This window comes from Nycticebus coucang, chromosome 3, assembly GCF_027406575.1.
Source record: "Nycticebus coucang isolate mNycCou1 chromosome 3, mNycCou1.pri, whole genome shotgun sequence".
In the NCBI taxonomy this organism is placed as follows: Eukaryota; Metazoa; Chordata; class Mammalia; order Primates; family Lorisidae; genus Nycticebus; species Nycticebus coucang.
In genome coordinates, this window is record NC_069782.1 from 21222932 (window position 1) to 21243696 (window position 20765).

General features: G+C 42.0%; 1 protein-coding gene across 5 annotated transcripts in view; it reads right to left on the reverse strand.

Moving 5' to 3' along the window:
- Positions 1 to 20765, reverse strand: part of ANO4 (anoctamin 4) — a 393996-nt gene that overhangs the window by 119676 nt on the left and 253555 nt on the right. For 4 of the 5 annotated variants that reach the window (XM_053585613.1, XM_053585609.1, XM_053585608.1 and 1 more), the window contains 2 exons: positions 10585 to 10685; positions 6482 to 6526 (listed from right to left, as the gene is read on the reverse strand). In XM_053585613.1, coding sequence (XP_053441588.1) covers positions 6482 to 6526; positions 10585 to 10685 — 146 coding nt within the window. Of the gene's footprint in view, positions 1 to 6481; positions 6589 to 10584; positions 10686 to 20765 lie in introns of those variants that run through there. The other variant, XM_053585612.1, reaches the window with a different exon arrangement.

Sequence of the window (20765 nt, forward strand, 5' to 3'; positions counted from 1 at the left end):
AGCCCAGACCCAGCAATATCTTCAGCCTTGGGAGACTAAGCCAGCTAAGCCCCTCTCCCCCGGAATTCTGACTTACAGAATGTGAGATAACATGTGTGTACTGCTTCCTGCAGCTGAGTTTGTGGCAATGGATTATGATGGAAACAGGAAACTCACGCATCCTTTAAAATAGTCTTGGTCTGCTCCTCCCCTCAAGACCTGACCACAGTTAGCCAGGCTCCTGTTGTACTAAGGCCACTGGCCACATGTGGTTCCCACCTCCCAGCGAGGTGGCTCTGAGAACAAGAATCTACGGTGGAATAACGAATGAGAGCTCCTCCAGGCTGCTCCTCCACAAGCACACTCCTTTCTCCAGACTGTGCCATACTCAGACTTCACTGAGGATCAGCTTCAGCCATGCAAAGGAGAAACATGGAGCCCACAGAGCCACTAGGCTGGAAAGCAGGAGACTCCAGTGGAAGTCTTGATGGTGCCCTTACACATCGCTGTGGCCTGGGAAGAGCCTTATATCCCCACTGAGCCTTCCTAAGCTCATCACTAAAACGATGATCAGTCAGTGTTCTTTAGATACCGCAGGATGTTGGTTATTTGGATGATAACATTTTGGTCACATCACGCTAAAAAACATGAGTTCATGAAGACCTTTTCTGTTTACAATACCTAATGGATAAACTTTTGCATATATAGCGATACACTGGAGTCAGCTGGAGGCAGGTTCACATTGCAGTCATATAGATCTTGCTGGGCAAATAACTAAACCTCTCTGAGCTAACAGTGTTAATAGCACAAGTCAGTGGTGAGGAAGAAATAATGAGTATCGAGAACTTGCACAAGGCCTTGGGGCTGTTCAAAGGGCTCAGTTAAGAGGTGGTTTCTGGGATGAAGAAAACAATGACGATGAACTTTTATGCAGAGCTCTCTTCCCAACAGAAATTCAAAAGCTATGACATTCCCTCATACACGGAGATCTGTGCTCCCAGGTTGCATCTAATAACCATCCCTGAACATGCAATCTTGAAATTTACCTAGCAATATTAAAATCAAGAAACCTTCTAACTAGAAGGCATCCCATTTTTCTCTTTGGAATAGGAGTGGAGCTTACTGAATAAAGTCTCCACTGGTAGGGAAAAGAAAATATTGGCTTAATGATTTAGCATCGATTTTAGCTGGATGTGTTGTTACTTTGTTCCATTTCTGCCATTTACTGAGCAAAAGGCCTCTTACAGACACACAAGCAAATCAATAAAGGGAAAATGGATCACCCACTTGGGCATTTCTGGCCTTAACTTGTCAAGTTAATATCTGGACTACAACGTGAGTTACTTTAATAGAAAGTTGTTCTGATAATAAGTTCAGGTCCCCCAAAAGGCTGGTTCCTGGCAGGTGGAGTTCCAGGCACCTGGGCAGAGCTGGCAATGCTGTCCAAGCAGATGGGCACAGGCTTGCCACCTTGCTATGGCTTAGCAAGGTGGTCTGGGAATGGTCTGTTTCATCTCTTTGGTTCTTGGTTCCCTCAGCTGTGATGGGGAGGTAATTGTACCCACTTTAGGAGAAGTGATGATTAAAGAAAAGACCACATGCAAGGGACCTTTGCTCCCAACTTTCTGATCTATCACGGGGCATTATCACCTACCATGTGCAGAGTCCCCCACCCACAGAGCGCAGGACCGTCCTTTCCCTGGAGCCACTCACAACCCAGGAGGCAATTTGCACTAATGACAACTTAATCAGAAGGAATTAAATGAAACAAGCCCACTTCAAAGACACCTGCTTTTCCCCAGATCACAACGTTGTAATAAGGGCATCCTGTGTCTAACAGATTATGTTTTCAGGGAGGGCATGCCTAGAGGAAAAATACAGATGAGTTTTTCCTTACTCTCAGTGGAGGCAGCACGTAGCCGTACATTGCTGTAATAAAGCTCCCTCGCCCCCGGACTGATAATAGACAACAGGAGGTTTGGATTTCTTTTTCCTTTTCTTAGAGCCAAGTGCCCTGTATTTTTAGCCTCTGCCTGGATAGGAATTAGTGATCTTAGGAAGCTAATGTAATTCTTTTAGGTCACAGGGCTACTATTTGGGGCACAGCCTACATACTTTTACAGGACAGTCCAAAGGCCTTGGAACATTTATGTGCATTAATTTTTTAAACAGGGATGGAAATATACAAGGCATTTTGTCATTTTGCCTGTACACTCACCTGATCAGACTCTGGCTGCACTGAAAGGAGAATGTAATTGGGTCCAGCATTCACCCTGTCAAGCATTGCAAAGGATCAAGACAAGCAGAATGTACATAGGGGTTGGGGGTGAGCATGAAGGGAAAGAATGAGTAGAAATAAGACTTCAGCTGAAGGCCACCCACAAAGATCAGATTTGTTACTTTGTAATCACATCTTTTGCAGACTGTATTTGTAGTATTTTATGAAAGAAAAAACACAGGCAAAAGATGACAAATTTCCCTTTTTTGTTGGCTAGGTAATTTATAATGCCTACAAGCTGGCCCAAAGATAAGAGGCCCAGCAGCATTCAATCGACAGAGTAGAGGGATAAAAAGAGCATTAATTCCAGAAATACATGTCTGAACTATAGGCATGTGCTTTATAGGAGAGGCAGGTGACTTTTCAAAGTACAGATATTTGTAGAAAAATGCTTTCTCTGGCTGCTCAAAAACTTCACAACTTTTAACACATTTCTTTCTTAGGCTATAAATTTGTTTCAGGGATGTTTTGATGGGTTGGGGAAATTCAATTTCATGTATATGGATGAGACAAAAAGCTCAATTAAATGCCCTATATTTGGCATGACAGGAGAGTTTTGGAATATTGGGGATCGGTGCTTCATTTCTGCTGTGCAGCTGGATGGCAAGTCGTACGCGTCCCCTTCAGATTGGAATGTCAGGGAAGAGAAGAGGGGCAGTGGCAATTTCTCAGAAAATCTGCAAGCAGTCCTCTTCTTGGCTGGGCGCCTTTAGCTCAGTGGTTAGGGAGCCAGCCACATACTGCGGGGCTGGTGGGCACGAATCCAGCCCAGCCCTGCTAACAAAATAAAAAATAAAAAATAAAAATAGCCAGGCGTTGTGGGGAATACCTATTGTCCCAGCCACTCGGGAGGCTGAAGCAAAAGAATCACGTGAGCCTAAGAGTTGGAGGTTGCTGTGAGCTATGACACCACAGCACTCTATCCAGGGTGACAAAGTGAGACTCTGTCTCAATAAAAAAATAATGATAATAAAAAAAAAAAGAAGCCCTGTTCTCTTCACTCTTTCCTGGGAACTTCCGTACACTCCCTCGACTGAGGTCAGGACTCCTATGCCACTGATTCCCAAATCACCTACTCAGCTTCAACTGCACTCTTCAACTGTTTTCCACCCGTTCCAAAGGGCTCTGGAACACTAACACCTCAAAGACCTGCCATGAGTTGTAATTCAGAATTATTAAAGAAAAAAATTGTCATCTTAATCACCACAGCTATATCTCTTCATGCTCAATTCTTCTTTTCCCTCCAAAGGTATTTCCCCAAAGAGGCGTGGTAACCTCTTTATCCCTAACCCTCAATTTCCACACAGCCGCTATGTGCTAAGGCTTTGTGTCCATAATTTCACGATTCTTTCCATATAGTTTGTCTCTTTGTTCTGCAGAATATCTTTGTTTCATTGATCCAAGGGGGCAGAAGTATAATCAAAGAGTGAAAGCTGAAGAGACAGAGATTATGGTGTATTTCAATGAAGAAATTTCTAGTAGTCAGAGCTGCCCAGGGATGCACCATGGAATTCCCTATCTCCAGGGATGTTCAGACATGACCAGCTGCCCAGAGAGCAAAGGTATAAATACCTGACGAGTGGCTGGACTTGATGCTATTTAATATCCTATCCAACCTTTAGAATCTATAGTTGTTTTTTCAGCATTTTCTTTCAAGCACTTATTACCCATTCCTCCTCCTCTGTGCAGGCAAATGTTTCAGTTCCGAGTCTGTGTCAGACACTTTGGGCAGCTTGGTTTTTCTACGCTGCTTTTCTTCATGACTCTCTTTCTCCCCACAACCCACATGAACTATCAATCTCCATGTGTGTGGCGATTCCTTTGTTCATTCATTCTACCTACTATGTGCTAGGTTCACCTACTATGTGCTAGGTCCTGGAAATGTGAAACTGATCGAGCCATCATTGCCTTAAAAAATACCATTCAGGTGGCGAGACAGACATCTATGTAACACATGACAAGACAGATTGATGGGGACATAAAGTGCCAAGGAAAAAGCAGAAAACAGGCACCATTTAACCTGGTCAAAAGAACCAGTCATGTGGACTGAGTTTTGAGGACTCAGTAGGCACTATCTTGGTGAAGAAGATGGGAGTGGATTTTCACAGAAGTCCCCCCAATTTTTAAACAGGCGGCCAATTCACTGTCCCTCAGACTATTGTAGGGCCGGACTATAGTTAAAAAAAAAAAAAAAAAAAAAAACTACCCTGTTTTCCCGAAAATAAGACATCCTCCGAAAATAAGACCTACTTACAGGAACGATAAGATGTCCCCTGAAAATAAGACCTAGTGCATCTTTGGGAGCACACCTTAAAACAAGACACTGTCTTATTTTCGGGGAAACAGGGTATGAACAAATTCCTATGCACACTGCATGTATCTTATTTTGAAGTAAAAAAACAAAACGGGAACAAATACAATCACACCGCCTCATGTGGCCTATGGGCCGCAGTTTGAGAACCCATGTAAAGGACCACCACATGCAAAAGCACATAAACCCAAGTGGGCGTGAAGTATTTGAGAACTCTAGTCCAATACGGATGGGCAGAGAGTGGGTGAAGACAGTTTATAAAGGTCTATGTTTAAGCTAAGGCTTTTGACTTCGTGGTGATCATTCTGGGGTAGCTTCCATGTGACATGATCGGATTTGCTACTTAGGAAGATGACTCTCTTCTAGTTTGGAAGGGGGTCAAAACAGAGGCAGAAAGATAAATGGATGTAAAACAGGCAAGAGGCGATAAGAACTCAGGCAAGGCCATGGCAGTGGAAATGAAGAGTAATGTCTGGGTTCTAGAAAGATTCATCTGCACCTGCAGAGCTCAAGAGACTGATTAGATGAGGGGTGAAACATCCAGAGGGATCCTTAGGTTTAAAGTTATATAAGGAATATAAATAAGGAATGGCTACTTGGAAGAACAGTTAGTGGTCCTTAAATGTCACTAAAGGACAGAAGGAAGAGTAGATGAGAAGGGACGCTAAGTTCAAAAACAGAAAGGGAATAGACACAGGACATAAAGTGGTTTTCCTAAGTATGACACATAGTGATCCCTAATTCATATCATTTATGAACATCTACTATACACACACCAGAACCAAGCCTCACATCAGTCCTACGAGGTAGAAATTACTATCCTCATTTTATAAATGTGGAAAACTCAGACTCAGAGATGTGGAATAACTGGCCCCAAACCATCCAGTGTCCACAGGTTTTATGAGCCCGAAGGACATGCTCGGTCTCACACACATTGATGTCACTGAACAGGCAAACTTGGACAAGGAGAAGACTTCTCCCCACCTTGCATTTCGTTTGAACGCAGAATATATTTCATTCAGCAGATTGAAATGATTTCATGTACAAATGGTATTTCCACTGTGTCATCAAGGCTGGGAATTCTCATACCACTGAACCAAGTATAGGGTTTTCAGAGAAAGTAATGGTTTCACAGTTTAACCATCAAATCAGCTCATGGTGAATGGAAATATAAGACCAACTGAGATTTTAAAATTAGATTTGCCATTGATCACCACCGAGGACATCACCATCCACACATCCCCCTTATCCCCTGGCTTCTCAGAAAACAACAAGGTAAAACAAGCTCTGGGAGGATACAGAGTATAGCAAACGCAATCTTCTTCCAGTGGTAATTATTTTTTCAGCAGTAAAGTGGTTAAGAAGGGCTCCTGAGTGAAGTTATATGTCTGCATATTTTATTAACAAAATATTATTAACATAGGAGGGCCCCACCTATGGGAGCCAAGTAGCCAATAGTTTTTGAGAGGGTAACTTCTCTGTATTTTAAGCATTAGAATTGCATACAGGGTGGGCATAATGTTTGTGTGCAACTTACTATGTTAAACTATTTCAAATTGCACATGAACTCTATGTCCACCTCTATAGGGGAGGGAAGAATTTGTGAAAACAAGCAAACTGTCCAAACCAAGATGGTATGAATGACCAGGATGGTTGACAATTGAGGCCTGCAGGTGAATGGCATCCTCCCAAGTGGGGAGAAGTCACAGGGATGCTCTGATCGAGGCATTTTCATCTCTGCTTTCCTTTCTCCAGGCTAACCTGAAACAGCTTTTTTTGCAAGGCTCATGGCAGCCAGTTTTCCCATGCGACAAAAGCCCAGCTCCCCTTGTAGCTTGTAGCTCTTGTCACTGTTGGAGCACACACAGGCCAACAGACAGACAAACGCTATCCTGATGGAGCACAATACTAACCTGCTCATGAACTTGTACCGGCGGGGCAGGTAATAGATTTTTCTCCTGGAAGAACAGCAAAAATGAAGCCAGTCGAGAAGAAAACCCATCGTCAGTTACAGTTTGAACTAGCAAGGAAGGAAAGGAGATTGAAGATAGAAGCCTGTAAGAGGTGAAGAAGAAAAAACTAAAAAGAGATTAACAGTGAGAAATGCAGTGGGAACACAGGGCATGCGTTTTTGCATCATGAAATCCTATGAAACAGTTTGCATTGATATTATTTTCTCTCCTAATTACCACCACTTTTTATTATTGCTTTTTGCCTACAAAGCATGTGCAGAGTAGTTATTTGGAGTGATTGGTATTTGCACAGAATCGGCTGAAGTCAGCTTTCTCCCCAGGAAAATGCAGAGATGGATTATGGGTCAACATGCATAATTTAACGGCACACTATTACATTAGCTGATACGTATACGTAGTGCTTTAAGTGGACAGAACACTTTTCTCATGATATAGATGAAGTTATATTAAAATATAGATAGTTTACAACCAGTATGGGAAGGACGCTAATTTAGCATCAGTACCCAGCTCTAAGGGAACACAGTGGAGCACCATGTCTAACTATTGGCCCTAGTTATAGGTCAATTGAGAAGGTGAAACCAAGGAATTCTGGGGAAAAAAATTTACAAAATCAGACTTAAGATTTTGTCATATCGCCGTTTATCGTGAAAAAATATCTAAAATGAGAATTCTGGGTGAATGGAGAGAACACACAGTTGGTAGACGTTTTATTAAAATGCAATCTCTCCATGTAACAAGCTTTAACACGGACTAGTAATGAAACTCAGTTTGTCTATATTCTGAACTATTACTGAACTAGTGCACTTTTGGAAAACAGGGAAAATACAAATAAAATTGATGGAGTCTGCCAATGTGAATTTCCTAGTTATGATAATACACTACAATTTTGCAAAATGTTGCTGTGGGGGGAATAGTGTAGATAAGCGATCTCTCTTTATTACTTCTTACAACTGCATATGAATTAAAAAAAAAGAGAATGGGAAGATTATATGCCACAAAGTGTTTTGCATACTTGTAGAAACTTAAAAACATCCCCACACTTTAGGCAAAAATGCTGAGACAATGAAAAGATTGGTGGTTGCCAGAGGTTTGGGTCTCGGGAGGAGGAATGAATAGGTAGAGCTCGGGGTATTTTTTAGGGCAGTGAAACTATTCTGTTACACCATGACGGATACATGATACGCATTTGTCAAAACCCATAGATCTGGACAACCAACAGTGAACCCTAAGGTAGCCATGAACTTGAGTTAATAATATTGTATCAATAATAAGGAAATTACGAATTGGGAAAGAGAGGGTAAATTGAAACACTTTACTATCTGTGGCTCAGTGAGTAGGGCACCGGCCCCATATACGGAGGGTTGTGGTTTCGCACCCAGCCCCGGCCAAACTGCAACAAAAAAATAGCCGGGCGTTGTGGCGGGCGCCTGCAGTCCCAGCTACTTGGGAGGCTGAGGCAAGAGAATGGCGTAAGCCCAAGAGTTAGAGGTTGCTGTGAGCCGTGTGACGTCACGGCACTCTACCGAGGGCGGTACAGTGAGACTCTGTCTCTACAAAAAAAAAAAAAAAAAATAGGAACACTTTACTATCTTCTCAGTTTTCTGGAAAGCTAAACATTCTCTAAAAAAGGTCTATTAATTATTAAAAAACACCCTCCAGGACATATAGACATTTAAAAAGCAGGTTTTATCAGCAACTTCTCATAAGAAACCTATCCTACAATTTCCTTTTAACCATTACAGGGATAAGAATCCAAGGAGATTAAACCTGGGGTTCAGAAGCACAGTCTACAGAAAATAATAAATACTCATAAGATTCTTTGGGGTATTTACATTCAGCCAATGTGATGTTTGTACAGTATGTTGAAATGTTATGGCAGGAGCATTCCTCCTTTGGAAATGCACGTATATCCTCAGGCTGGAGTTATTTGTCTGAAACTGTGGATAAGATAATAGCACAAATTTTCAATGTGTCAGGTGGTATCCAGGGGAGCTACGCTTAGGTGAAACCCTACCAGTATTAACATGTCACACGTTAACAGCATTTTCTCCTAAAACTGTTGTCCTCCAGGAATTCCTATATCTAAAAAGACTATGATTCACATTCATTTTCATTTTATTGTTTAGTTCACGATCTCTTTATGCTGCACAAAAAGGATATTCATGTTTAGAGGCAGCACATTTTTGCCATGTGATGGCCTTGCGGGAGTGTGGTCTCCGACGTGGCCTGGCCCTTCAGATAGGAAATCTTTGTAAGTACTAAGGGAACTTGCTTTGAGTTGACATTGCTCAAGTTTCCACAGTCACTCTGGGTTCTGTCTTACAGAAGTGTGTTCTGGCAGAAGATTTTATGAGATGTATACTAAGGAGGGAAAGCCAATTTCTATTCAAGCACATTTTGTAATGTTTCCTTTCATTCTCTTTGGTTCTTCAGTGCAATTAAAGTGAAGCTTAATACATATTAGAAAGTTAAGAAATAACTTTTTCTTTTCTTTTCTTTTTTTTTGAGACAGTCTTCCTGCCCAGGCTAGAATGCCATAGCATCAGCCTAGGTCACAGAAACTTTAAACTCTTAGACTCAAGCCATCCTCTTGCCTCAGCTTCCTAAGTAGCTGGGATTACAGGCACCTGCCATGACACCCAGCTATTTTTTATTTTTTTTTTTTTAGTAGGGGTCTTGCTCTTGCTCTTGCTCAGGCTGGTCTTGAACTCCTGAGCTCAAGGGATCCACTTGCCTCAGCCTCCCTGAATGCTAGGATTACAGATGTGAGCCACTGAACCTGGCCCAGTTAATAAATATTAATAAATGTCTTTAGCTAATTATTATAACATTTTCAATGGAAGCTAAATTGATATTCCTTATCTCTCTTAGTAGAGTGATACATGTGTGCGTGTGTATGTACTTTTCCTTTTTAGATTTCCTTTTTAACATTTAAAAATAAAAGTAAATCGTAACATCAGAACTATGTCTATGTACTTTGAGAATTCTGCCTCCAGGAAAACAGATGCTAGACATCCCAGCCTCTACTTTGGTGTAGTATTAGGACAAAAAGGCCAATAAACAAAGAAGTAAAATACACTAGGAGGTATGTTACAGGCCTATGAATGGAAATTACCCTTTTCTAAATGTGCCCCTAGCCCCAGTCTCTATGAACGCAATTGATTCTTTGTTCCATAACTTTCCACAGCTCATTAAGGGGTATGCTATAGAGTTGGCCCCAGTTTGCCTCACTCCTGTCATCTGCCTTGGTCTTACCGGCACACTGCAAACCAAAGCACTTTCTTCTGCAGATGCGATTGGATCTGTCCTTAGTACTAAATCCCCCCACATCCTTCATCAGATTCCACCATGGATCCCCGACAAACCTTGGCATTTATAATTTAAGGTTTAATACTTTATTTTACTGCTACACAGCAAATGTGGGTTACTTTTCTTAATCCATGGGGAAAATAAGAATATTAATTGTGAGGGGAAGGTAAATCAATCCTTTTGAATAATGAAGGAATACATACAATTATTTTCAATTTCCCTTGGAACAAACATCAATATTCATGTTTGTACAGTATTTGTGCCTTTTCTAAAATTCGAAAATATGTTTTCTTTTAAATCACATTTTCATGAAATTTCTTGAACTTGTTTCTATATAAGTAGATTTTAATGTTTTTCTGGAAGGAACTAGTGAGTAAGGAACAAGAACAGAACCCCCTGGGCCACTGATGCCTGGGGCCTGGCTGTTCAAAGCAGCAGTACAAGGGACTCTAAAAATGGCACTTCGGAAATAAAAATGCCACGTGGAAAATGCTTCTTTATTACAGGCACTGCAAATACCTACCTGCTAAGAACTGAATTAGCCAGAAATTTCTGTAGACAGGCTTAAAATCGTTATTGGCCATGAAGACTTACTTGCATGTCCTGGAAACGTGAAGGATTTTCTCTTCTAACAGCTTTCCAGGCTGCATCTCAGATTTATTTGTTCCAAGAGAGGAAGACATTAGGTTTATAGTGGAGCTGCAGAGGGAGTGGGGGAACACATTTCTACCTACCTGAAAGGCATTCTTATATTCATTTGTTCTGCGTATCTTCCAAGGACTTCCCAGGGGGCATGCAACTTCACAAAGATAATGTCACTATTTATTAGAGAGGACTGAAACAGAAAAAAGAAACTACATTGAAAAGTATATCCAAGTCTCCCGCAGTTTCAACTGGGCTGGAACTTAGAATGTATAGACCTGTGTGGAATTCACGATTTGGGCCATTCCTCAGCCCTGAGCCAGGCCCTGAAGGGCAAACACATTCATTCAACCAACATCCCTCTGTGAGTCAGGCACCCTGCGTCCACTGAGACCTAGCTGTGCACAAGAGAGGTGCGAGAGACATTTACTTTCTGCAAAAGGAGATAGGTTAAAAAAAAAAAAAGGTTTATAGGACAGGGATAAATTCAGATAATGAAGATAAGGAAGTGATGGGAGAAATTTATAGGGGAGGGTTATGCACTACTGTGGACAAGGGCTCAAGGAAACTCCTTCCTGTGGAGGTGACATGTGAGCTGAGACCTACAAGAGGCAGCGAAATAAAGGGAATGCGGTGAGTGTTCCAGGTGCAAAGGCCCGATGCTGGGAAATTGCTCCACCATTTGTGGGAGAGAGAGGAGAGCAGAATGGCTGGGGAGAGTGCAGCAGCAGAAAAGGCTGAGAAGGTGACTAGGAGACAGAGTGCTCAGAGCTTCCCAGGGCACGGGACAGTGGACTTATTCTAGAACACTGGGAAGCCACTTTGATCTGGGTTTTCCAGGATCACTGTGGCAGCTGCACAGGGAATAAATTATAAGGAAGAGTCATGGCCAAAGCAGAGAGAAGGAGAAATCATCCAGTCAAATGCAGTGAGTGGGTGGTGGGGGAGCAATCTAAGAGACGTGAAATTTAAGTCTGGGTGGGTATCAGGCCAAGCTCTTTCAAAGGGCCGTGTTCTTTGACCTTTGCCTATTTGGGGGATTTTTATCAACATAGAATTTAGGGAAGTAAAACTGGGATGTCACACTCTGGTAACTACCCAGTAGCTTTTGGTCTATGCCTCTGGCCAAAGGGACATGAAGAACTAATTAGGAGATTTCTTTTTGGAAGTCACCTCCTGGGCAGAGGCGGGTTATGAAGGCGGTGGAAGGATAGTGAGTAAGCAGTGAGTCCAACCATTTTAAATCAGTCAAGCGACCATTCATTTATCCTCATCTTTCTCATACAGGGTGGTTCTGGACTGCACGGCATTTAAGTTTTGTTTTTAATTTATTTCAGATTAATACCAGGGTACAAATAATTAGGTTACATTATTTGCATTTGTTAAGTAAAGTTCATGTAAGTTTTCACAGTTTACAACTTGTAAAGTTTAAGAATGTTGACAGAGACAGTAGGACTTTGTAGCTAATACTAATAAATACTAGCACTGTATTTATAACAAGCCAGTTCTTTTTTGCACCAATGACAAAAATAGAGCTTCATTTATGGTCCATCTGGGGTAAATTTGCACTTGAAGATGATGGGTAATAGTAGCTCCTTTCTCATTTAATTCAGGGTCATTGTACTTAATTGATATGGACTCATTGCGATGGTCTGAAGATCAAACTTGTATCAGGACAACGTTCTTGATCAGGGACTCTGGTGCAAAGCTGAACTTCCCATGGGCAGGAGAGCCAGGGCTTGTCTCCTAAATGGGCAGGAGAGCCAGGGCTTGTCTCCTAAATGGTGGGGAGCATGGAGCACCTTCTGATATTGGCCTAAAAAATCCAACTTTCTGGTAGTTCAGGAAGTTTTATCTTCCAGCTTGGGAAAAGTAATGCCCTGAGTGGGGGACAAGAAATGTTTGTTATTTCTGGTTGAATCCTCTGCCCCTTGTACACTGCTGCATACACAGGGAGTGCACACCCAATATTTGTTGTTGATCTGTGAATATTAGTAAAATGTAAACAGTTCAGCCTGGCCTAGGAGAAGGCAGTGAGTCCTGCGCATTGGGAAGTGACTGTCAGTGAAGTGACTTTTGGCCCTAACACAGCAGGTGACTGCAGATGAGGCACCTGCTCAGGGACGAACACGGCAGCAACTACTGAAGATGAGAGGACCGACGCTTTGTCTCTGTAAAAACTGCTTTCTGGTGCAGTGACCTATTACAGGCAGTCTTCCCTGCACAGGCGCTGAGAGCTAAGTAGTCAGGGGGTAGGAACGAGCTCACAGGCAGCAACACTGGTACAGAACACACAGAAACACGAGACCCACACCCACACCCACAGCCCATCGGTCTTGCCCAATTTGTGTCTGCAATGCACTGATGCCTTGGGGATAGGAGCTGGTCTCACAGCTTTTCAATTGAGCATTTCTTGGACTTTAGAAAAAGACTGTTTCTTGCTTTTCAATATACAGCACAGTTCTCCAAGTTATAAAGCAGACGAGAGGCCATATTTCCTAAAAAGATGTCTTTTTTGTTTATATTAAGATACACTTTAGAACCTGGAAAGGTCTTCTGGCTCCCTCACTTGGAAACTGTAATTATGAATAAGGGGGCTTCTTAAATGTATCTAGCTTTTCTACAATGTTCTATGTTTGCCATTGTTTCTTCTTTCATCTTTTATGAAAGAAAGAATGAAAAACTGCTCAACGCAGGAAGACAACTTTTAGGAATGTGACTGATTTACTGAATCAAACAAATCTTGGTTTAGAGCGAAACATAATGCTTGTTCTCTCTCTGGATTAACTGTGATTGCTAGTTTTGCAGAAAATAAACAATCTAGTGGAAGAACAATCACTTTGGAGATCTCTCATCAATGTATGAAAACATTAAAGAGAATATGTTAAAATATTCCACTAAGGGAGCGCTTTAAATATCACATTTCTGTGTGTGGAAAAGCCAAGTTCATTATCAGAACAAAGACTAAGTCAACCAAAATTCTGATGTGGAGTCTCAAACCATTTTCTACATAAAAGCATGCTGTTTTCATGTATTCAATCTGATAGAACTAATTTTTAATTATTTCAACAATAACAGTGACACCGTCACTTTATTACTTACTTATTTTTTGTGCTTTGCAATTGTCAAAGTATTTTCACATGTGGTCTCATTTTGTTCCCACACAAACATTGAAAGAGAGCTTTTCTTTCTTTTTCTTTTCTTCTTTTTTTTTTTTTTTTTTTGAGACAGAATCTCACTCCCTCGTCCTGGGTACAGGGCCATGGTGTCATAGCTCACAGGAAACTCAACCTTTTGGGCTCAAGTGATCCTCTTGCCTCAGCCTCCCCAGTAGCTGGGACTACAGGCGCCCCCCACAATGCCTGGCCAGTTTCAGAGATAGGGTCTCGCTCTTGCTTAGGCTGGTCTTGAACTGTTGAGCTCCAGCGATCCACCTACCTTGGCCTCCCAGAGGGCCAGGATTACAGTGAGCCACAGCCACTGCCCTGGCAGTGAGAGGGGTTTTCCTCCAGTTTCTCAGAGGAAGAGAGAGAAACAGGTAAAGTGATTCACCTCCAGCCAAAGTAAGTGTTTTTTCCGGACAGAGTTGATTCCATACCCATATCTCTTGACTCTCTAGTGAATTATATCTGATAGCTTCTAAGATTTAAACAAATCCATGACTTTGTACAGGCATTTAAGATGTATTTTCTCTGAATTATGGTTTTCTGCGTTTACACAAATTACTCTTAAAAGAATTTCATATTTTAGAAAAGAAAGCAACAAAGAGGCACTCCACATGTAAAGTAAAATTAAGCCACTGATGAACTAAGATTTGATATGAGGCTATTCAAAGTTATTTTGATTATCTTGACAAAAACTATTTACTGAATTCCCTTAAATGATGATCCTGTGTGTGTGTCCCTTCTATGACTTAAGAGAAAAAAATTTAGTGTGTAGGGCTTATAATTAGTGTTCAGTATTTCAAGGAAGCACTAAGAAGGCATTACCTACCGCTTGGTACTGAATGCCTTATGAACTTCAGCCCTGCAAAATAAATGTGGAACAGATGACTGCTAATTACACAGCCCATACATCACTCTTTTCTCGACCGCAGAATGATTACACTGCTGTTTCTAGACAAGTCTCTCCCTGTCATTAAGTTTTCCTTTCCACATAAATCCAAGGGTGTGAGTGCCAAAGTTAAGAGAAATGAAAATCGTTTTTATAAGACAGAGCTGTTTCATTAATATGCTGCGATTAAAAAACCCTTAGGTTAGAAGCTTGAGGGGAAAGAAAAATGACCATTTAAGGCCAGGTGCAGTGGCCCACGCCTGTAATACTAGCACTCAGGGAGGCTGAGGCAGGTGGACTGCCTGAGCTGAGGAGTTCAAGACCAGCCTGAGAAAGAGTGAGACCCTGTCTCTAAAAATAGCTGGGCATGGGTGGCACCTGTGGCTCAAAGGAATAGGGCACCGGCCCCATATGCCGGAGGTGGTGGGTTCAAACCCAGCCCCGGCCAAAAACTGCAAAAAAAAAAAAAAAAAAAAATAGCCGGACATTGTGGTGGGTGTCTGTAGTCCCAGCTACTCAGGAGGCTGAGGCAAGAGCATCACTTAAGCCCAAGAGTTTGAAGTTGCTGTGAGCTGTGACACTGCAGCACTCTACCCAGGGTGACAAAGTGGAGAAATTAATAAGTAGCATGAGAACTACCTGGAGAAGAAATACATAAGATTCACAAAAAGCAAAATGAAACAAAAGAACAAAAAAAAAAAACCTGATCCTTCCTTCCCTCCTTCCACAAGAACATACTAGACAGGTTCTATGAACCAGATGCCATGAGAGGAGCCAAGTGCAAAGCATTTCAAGCAGGGGAATGGACAGTGTAGCAGCCCAGAGACTACATATATGCCCAAAGCTGAAAGGCTGGGGTGAGGGGTGCAGTAAAGTGTGAGGTGAGGAGAATTATCTGAGATGGGGCTAGAGGGAGGGTGGGAACTGCCCTGCTGGGCCAGGTACTATGTGGTGAGGCACTTTGATTTCTTTTCTAAGGTCCCTAAGAAGTCACTAGTGGGTAACAGGCAGGGAATCACTTGTCTTAGAAAGTGTGTGCTGCATGTTTTATGGAGAATGGTGCGAAGGGAGCACAGGAGTGGAAAGTTCTATCATAAAGTTATTGCAGTAGGCCAGGTGAGACAAGATGGTGGTTAGAACCAGAGAAAAGAAAGAAACAGACACACTTGATACCTAGTGGAGGTAAGTTCAAAAAGGCTTGGGATTGATCAAATGAGGAGAGTGGCCAAAACATATCTGATGTCTAGAATAGTGTGCAAGTTGTTTTGCCTGGAAACTGGCCAGATGGCAGTACCTGCAACCACACCTGGAGGAAGAGGGGCTGGAACCATGCACTTTGTCCCAAGCTTGTGCAGGTGACAGCACACCTGGAAATCATGGTGGTCTTTGCAGATGAACCACTGTGTGAATCGCAGGCTACCCCTCATTTACTCACCCATTCGTCTGTACCACAACTCTTACTGAGGGCCTACAACGTGGCAGGGACTATCCTCGATGCTAGAAATACAGCTGAGGACAAAACAGGCCAGATCCCTGCGTCTGTGGGGCTCAAGTTCTGTGGGGGAGACAGCCGCTCAAAGAATAGACATGGCACGTTTCTGATGGAGTGCTTGGAAGAAGAGTAAAGAGGGTGAAAAAACAGAAAGCAATGGCGGGAAGGATGTGCCATTTTACATAGATATTGTGGCCAGGACTTTTGATAAGGTGACATTTGAACAGAGACCTGAACAAAGTGCTCAGGGAGGCTGTTCTGTAATACACGGAGAGAACTTTCCAGGCAGCACAAAGAGTACAAGGCAGAGACCCCAAGGCATAAATATGCTTGATGCTTCAATTTACTGAGCGTGAAGGATCAAATCAGGGTAGTCACTTGCATCTGTTCTGTACCCCCCTAGGGAACTACCTCGATAGCACTTTGTCATAACTGTGTTGTTACAAGAACAAAGCAAAATCTTAAAATTCTGGTGTAAGAAGAAGATATTAATTGGGAACTCTGATAAGCCTCTTGGATTAAAAAAATAGTGAATATGAATGAATAGAAGTCGCAGAGATGGAAGCAGATACATAGCGCAGCTACCTGTTAGGTGGTGTCTCTGAGCTTTTATAGACACGAAATCCTTTCCTCTTCCCACCAGCCGTGTGAGGCAGGCATTGGTATCTTAATTTATGACGATAGTAATGTACAAAGAAATCTGGGGCCTTGGCTAAGGTCACACAGTGAGGAAGGGCTGGAGCCTGGATTCTTACCTGTACAGTCTGCCCACAAAAGAGGAAATCTCTACAAGAGGAAGGTCAGGCTCACATAAGAGTATTTGCTCATGAACTTGATCCCACTGGTATTTTTTTTTTTTGGAGAAATGCTTAATTGCATATTGGAATCCAAAGCATGGTGTGTACATATGTTCCCCCCTAAACATCCTAAAATTAATGTAAGGCCAAGGGTAAGAGCAAATTTTAAACCTGATTATGTCATATCTAGGCACATTACTACATCCATGAATCTCAGTTTCCTCACTTGTAAAATAGGGAAAACAATACCTGATTTACAGGGCTGTTGTGAAGCTGCCGTGGTTGTACAGTTACGGTTTAATAAAGGAGATTTTCATTCTTCCTCCCATAGGTACTGAATGCTTGGCACACATTTTGGTAACCCACAGGGATGCTAAGTTTCTTAATGTGTCTGGAATGTAGACTGTGGAATTGATGGAGAAATGTGCATTCCGGGGGCTCAGAAGGCTTAAGGCGTTGCTAGGCAATTTCAGCTCCTCTCCGTGGGGCTGCCCTCTGACCAGCTGTGCATCACTGGGCAAATCACTTGCACTTTTCTGAGCTTCAATTCTCTCTAAAAAAAATGAGGGCATATGTCTCCAAAAAGACTTTTTGTTGTCTGTTATTCTTGATTCCCTTAGGCATACATCAGAATTTGTGAGTGTACTTCAAAAAAAAAAAAAAAACCCTCTTTAGTTGATTCTGATGCAATTCCATTTCTACAACACTCTCTCACACACACACTTGGGCAAATATACACGGAGCTCGGGTGGAGAGAAGCCTCTAACATGCCGTGTGCTCCTAAATGCAATATTCTCTCCACAATATTTATGGAGATGACATTAGCATCAGCAACGAGAGAGAGGTATGTGAAACAGCCACACCCTCCTCCTTAGCAGCCCTTTAAGTAGGGGGTCCCTGAGGACCCTCTCCAGGCTCTGGCTTCATTCTATCTGTCATTCCTGGATGATCTCCTCCCTTCCCAATGGCTTCAGATGTCACCTATCATCTGATGTCTCCGAAATTTATGCCCTTGACTTCTCTTCTGAGTTCCAGATCAGCACAGCCAATGGCCAAGGTAACACCACCCTTGGTAATGCCACCATCTCAGGGGCACATAAGATTCAATGTGTCTAAAACTGACGCACTTGTCTGGCAAAATTACTCTTCTTCTCGGTGGTCCCAGATTCTGAAATGACACCACCAGCCAGTGGCTCAAGTCCAGAGTCTTTTCTTTCTCTATGCCACATCCAATTGATCATAGAGTCTCATGGATTCTACTTTTTATGTTGCTCTCAAATCTATCTACTTCTCTCCATGTCTGCTTCAACCACGCCTCCTTTAAGCCACTATCATCTGTCATCTTGAATACTGCAGTAGCCTCGCGCTGGCCTCCCTCCATTCCTTCTTGCCCTGTGTGTTCTTGATGACATCAGAGACATCTTTAAAAATGCATTATGATCCTTAGTTTCCCATGGTTCTCGGGAAAATCACGTAAGTGGCTGATGCATGACCTGGCAGCTCCCTCTGAGGAAAGAAGCACCCTGGGCTTCTTACTTCTTCTAACTTGCCAAGCCTCTAATGGGCTCAAGTGGTGTCTTCCCACATGCTGTCTTCTCTGCCTGAAAAATCTCTACTCCTTTGGGCCTGACATCAAATGGCAGGCAGACATGTAAGATCGTCCCCGAGATTCAGATACCCCCTTCCAATCCCCATAACTGTGTTCTTATGAGAACAAAGCAAAATCTTAAAATTCTGGGGTAAGAAGAAGATATTATATACCCCCATGCACACAAGCACCCCTCCTTGAGTGTAGGCAGAATTTGTGAAGTTGAGGGGATGCCGCTCTTGTGATTAAGGTATTCATCAGTTGACTCTGACTTTATCAAAGAGAAATGATCTTGGATTGGCCTCAACTCATCAAGTACGTTCTTAAAAGATAGCCTAGAGGTCAGAGAGATACCTTCCCCCGCTAGCTTTAAAGAAATAAGCTGCTGTGTGAGAGATGGTCTATGAGAGTAAAGAATTTTGAGATACTTCTAAAGGGATTTGAGAATAATCCCTGGCTAGTAGCTAACATGAAAACAAAGACCTCAGTCCTACAACCACAAGGAACTACATTCTGCCAATAACCATGTGAGAGGACGTTGAGTTCTAGAAAGGAATGCAGCCTGGCTGACAGCCTGGGGGAAGCATTGTACGGGCCAGTCTGATCACAGGACCCAGGTGAGCTACATTTGGACTCCTGACCTAGAAAAACTACGGGAGCATACACATAGGTTGTGTTAAGCCTCTAAGTGTGAAGTAATCTCTTTGGCAGCTATATAAAAATAACACAGGTCAAATTTCAATTAATGAATGCTGTGATTATACATTTCACTGACTGTATAGCTTCTCCACCGCTGTAGTCCAGCACCCAGTATGTTACTAAGCACATCGTCAGTGGGGATGAATGCTCCTAAGTTAGTTTACCAACATCTCAGCCTTTAGACTATGAGTAGCTTTCTCACATCATTGATTACCTTGTTAAAACATTATGATGAGGCCAAAGAAAAAAGAAATTCACCTTCTTGACACCACAGAGGTTTCAGTGTGGCTAAATTTAAAAGAAATTCAAGTAAACTCTCAACCAGGCCACAGTCAGGAGGGGCTAAGCACCAGTCTTCATACATTCCATCACGGGTTCTCTATGCTGCCAACTAGTGAATACCGAGGAGACACACTCTTGGTTACTCTGTATCAACCTTGGTGATCCCTACATCCAACTAAGGAAACTGATGTCACCAGAGTATCTGAGGAAAATCAATGTTTGGTGTAGCAGTCAGGATGGCTTAAGTTAAGCTGTAACAACAAATAAACCCCCAAGGTCAGTGACTTAAAACAGTAGAGCTGTCCTGTCAATATTGTGGCCACTAACCCCATGCGGCTACTGAGCACTTAAAATATGACAACTTAAAATTGGGACATGCTGTCTGTGGAAAGGACACACCAGATTTTGAAGACTTAGCACACATACAAAAAAAAAAAAGTAAAATATCTCAATAATTTCTATATTGACTACATGTTGAAATAACATTTTAGATTTATTGGGTTAAATAAAATACTTTATTAAAATTGATTTCATGTGTTTCTTTTTACCTTTCATATGTGGGTACTAGAAAATTTAAAATTACATTATTTCTATTGGCTAGTGATATGAAAAAGGTTTATTTCTTGTTCATGCTAGGTGCCCATTGCAGGTCAGTTAATTTTGGTGACTTAGTGGTTCATGCTAATGGGTGACTTTGCCAGAGGAAGGCAGAGTTCTGAGGGTCTCATAAAGATACATACTACTTCTGGGCCCAGCTCATTGAACAGAAGTAGTCATATGTCCACATTTGTCCACAAGACCACTAGGAGAAGAGGTTATATCTGGTTTATGGTGCTAATTAATTTACACTGAGGTAGAACAACTTTTTCCATCACCTTCTTAAGGAAATAGTAGATTATGGAAACAAATGTTATATCTGTCTTATACCATAACCACTCATAAAGTCATTCCAAAAACATCTAAATATAATCCTAATTACCATGTACTATGTTTCCTAATGCACAGGTTCTGTTTGATCCTAGGAAAGCAAAGCAAAGACATGGTCCTAGATCTCAGGAAAGTCACAATTCAGTAAAGCAACCATTACACTAACTACAGATAATGTAATGGGTATGAGCAGAGGTTGGTCTAATATCCACTGGGAGAGAAGATGCTCCATTCATGGACACATGCAGAAGTAGGTCTCTCCTTAGAAGTAAGCAATGTCACTTCTGATCTCTAAAACTCCGTAAGTTCTTCCACTTGTTATAGGCCAACATGTTTTCCCCATGATCATGGATGGTCTGTGAGATAAGCTGAACTTGGGGACTACTTTTTCATCATTGTTATATGTTTTTATTATCACGAATGATCAACCCACTG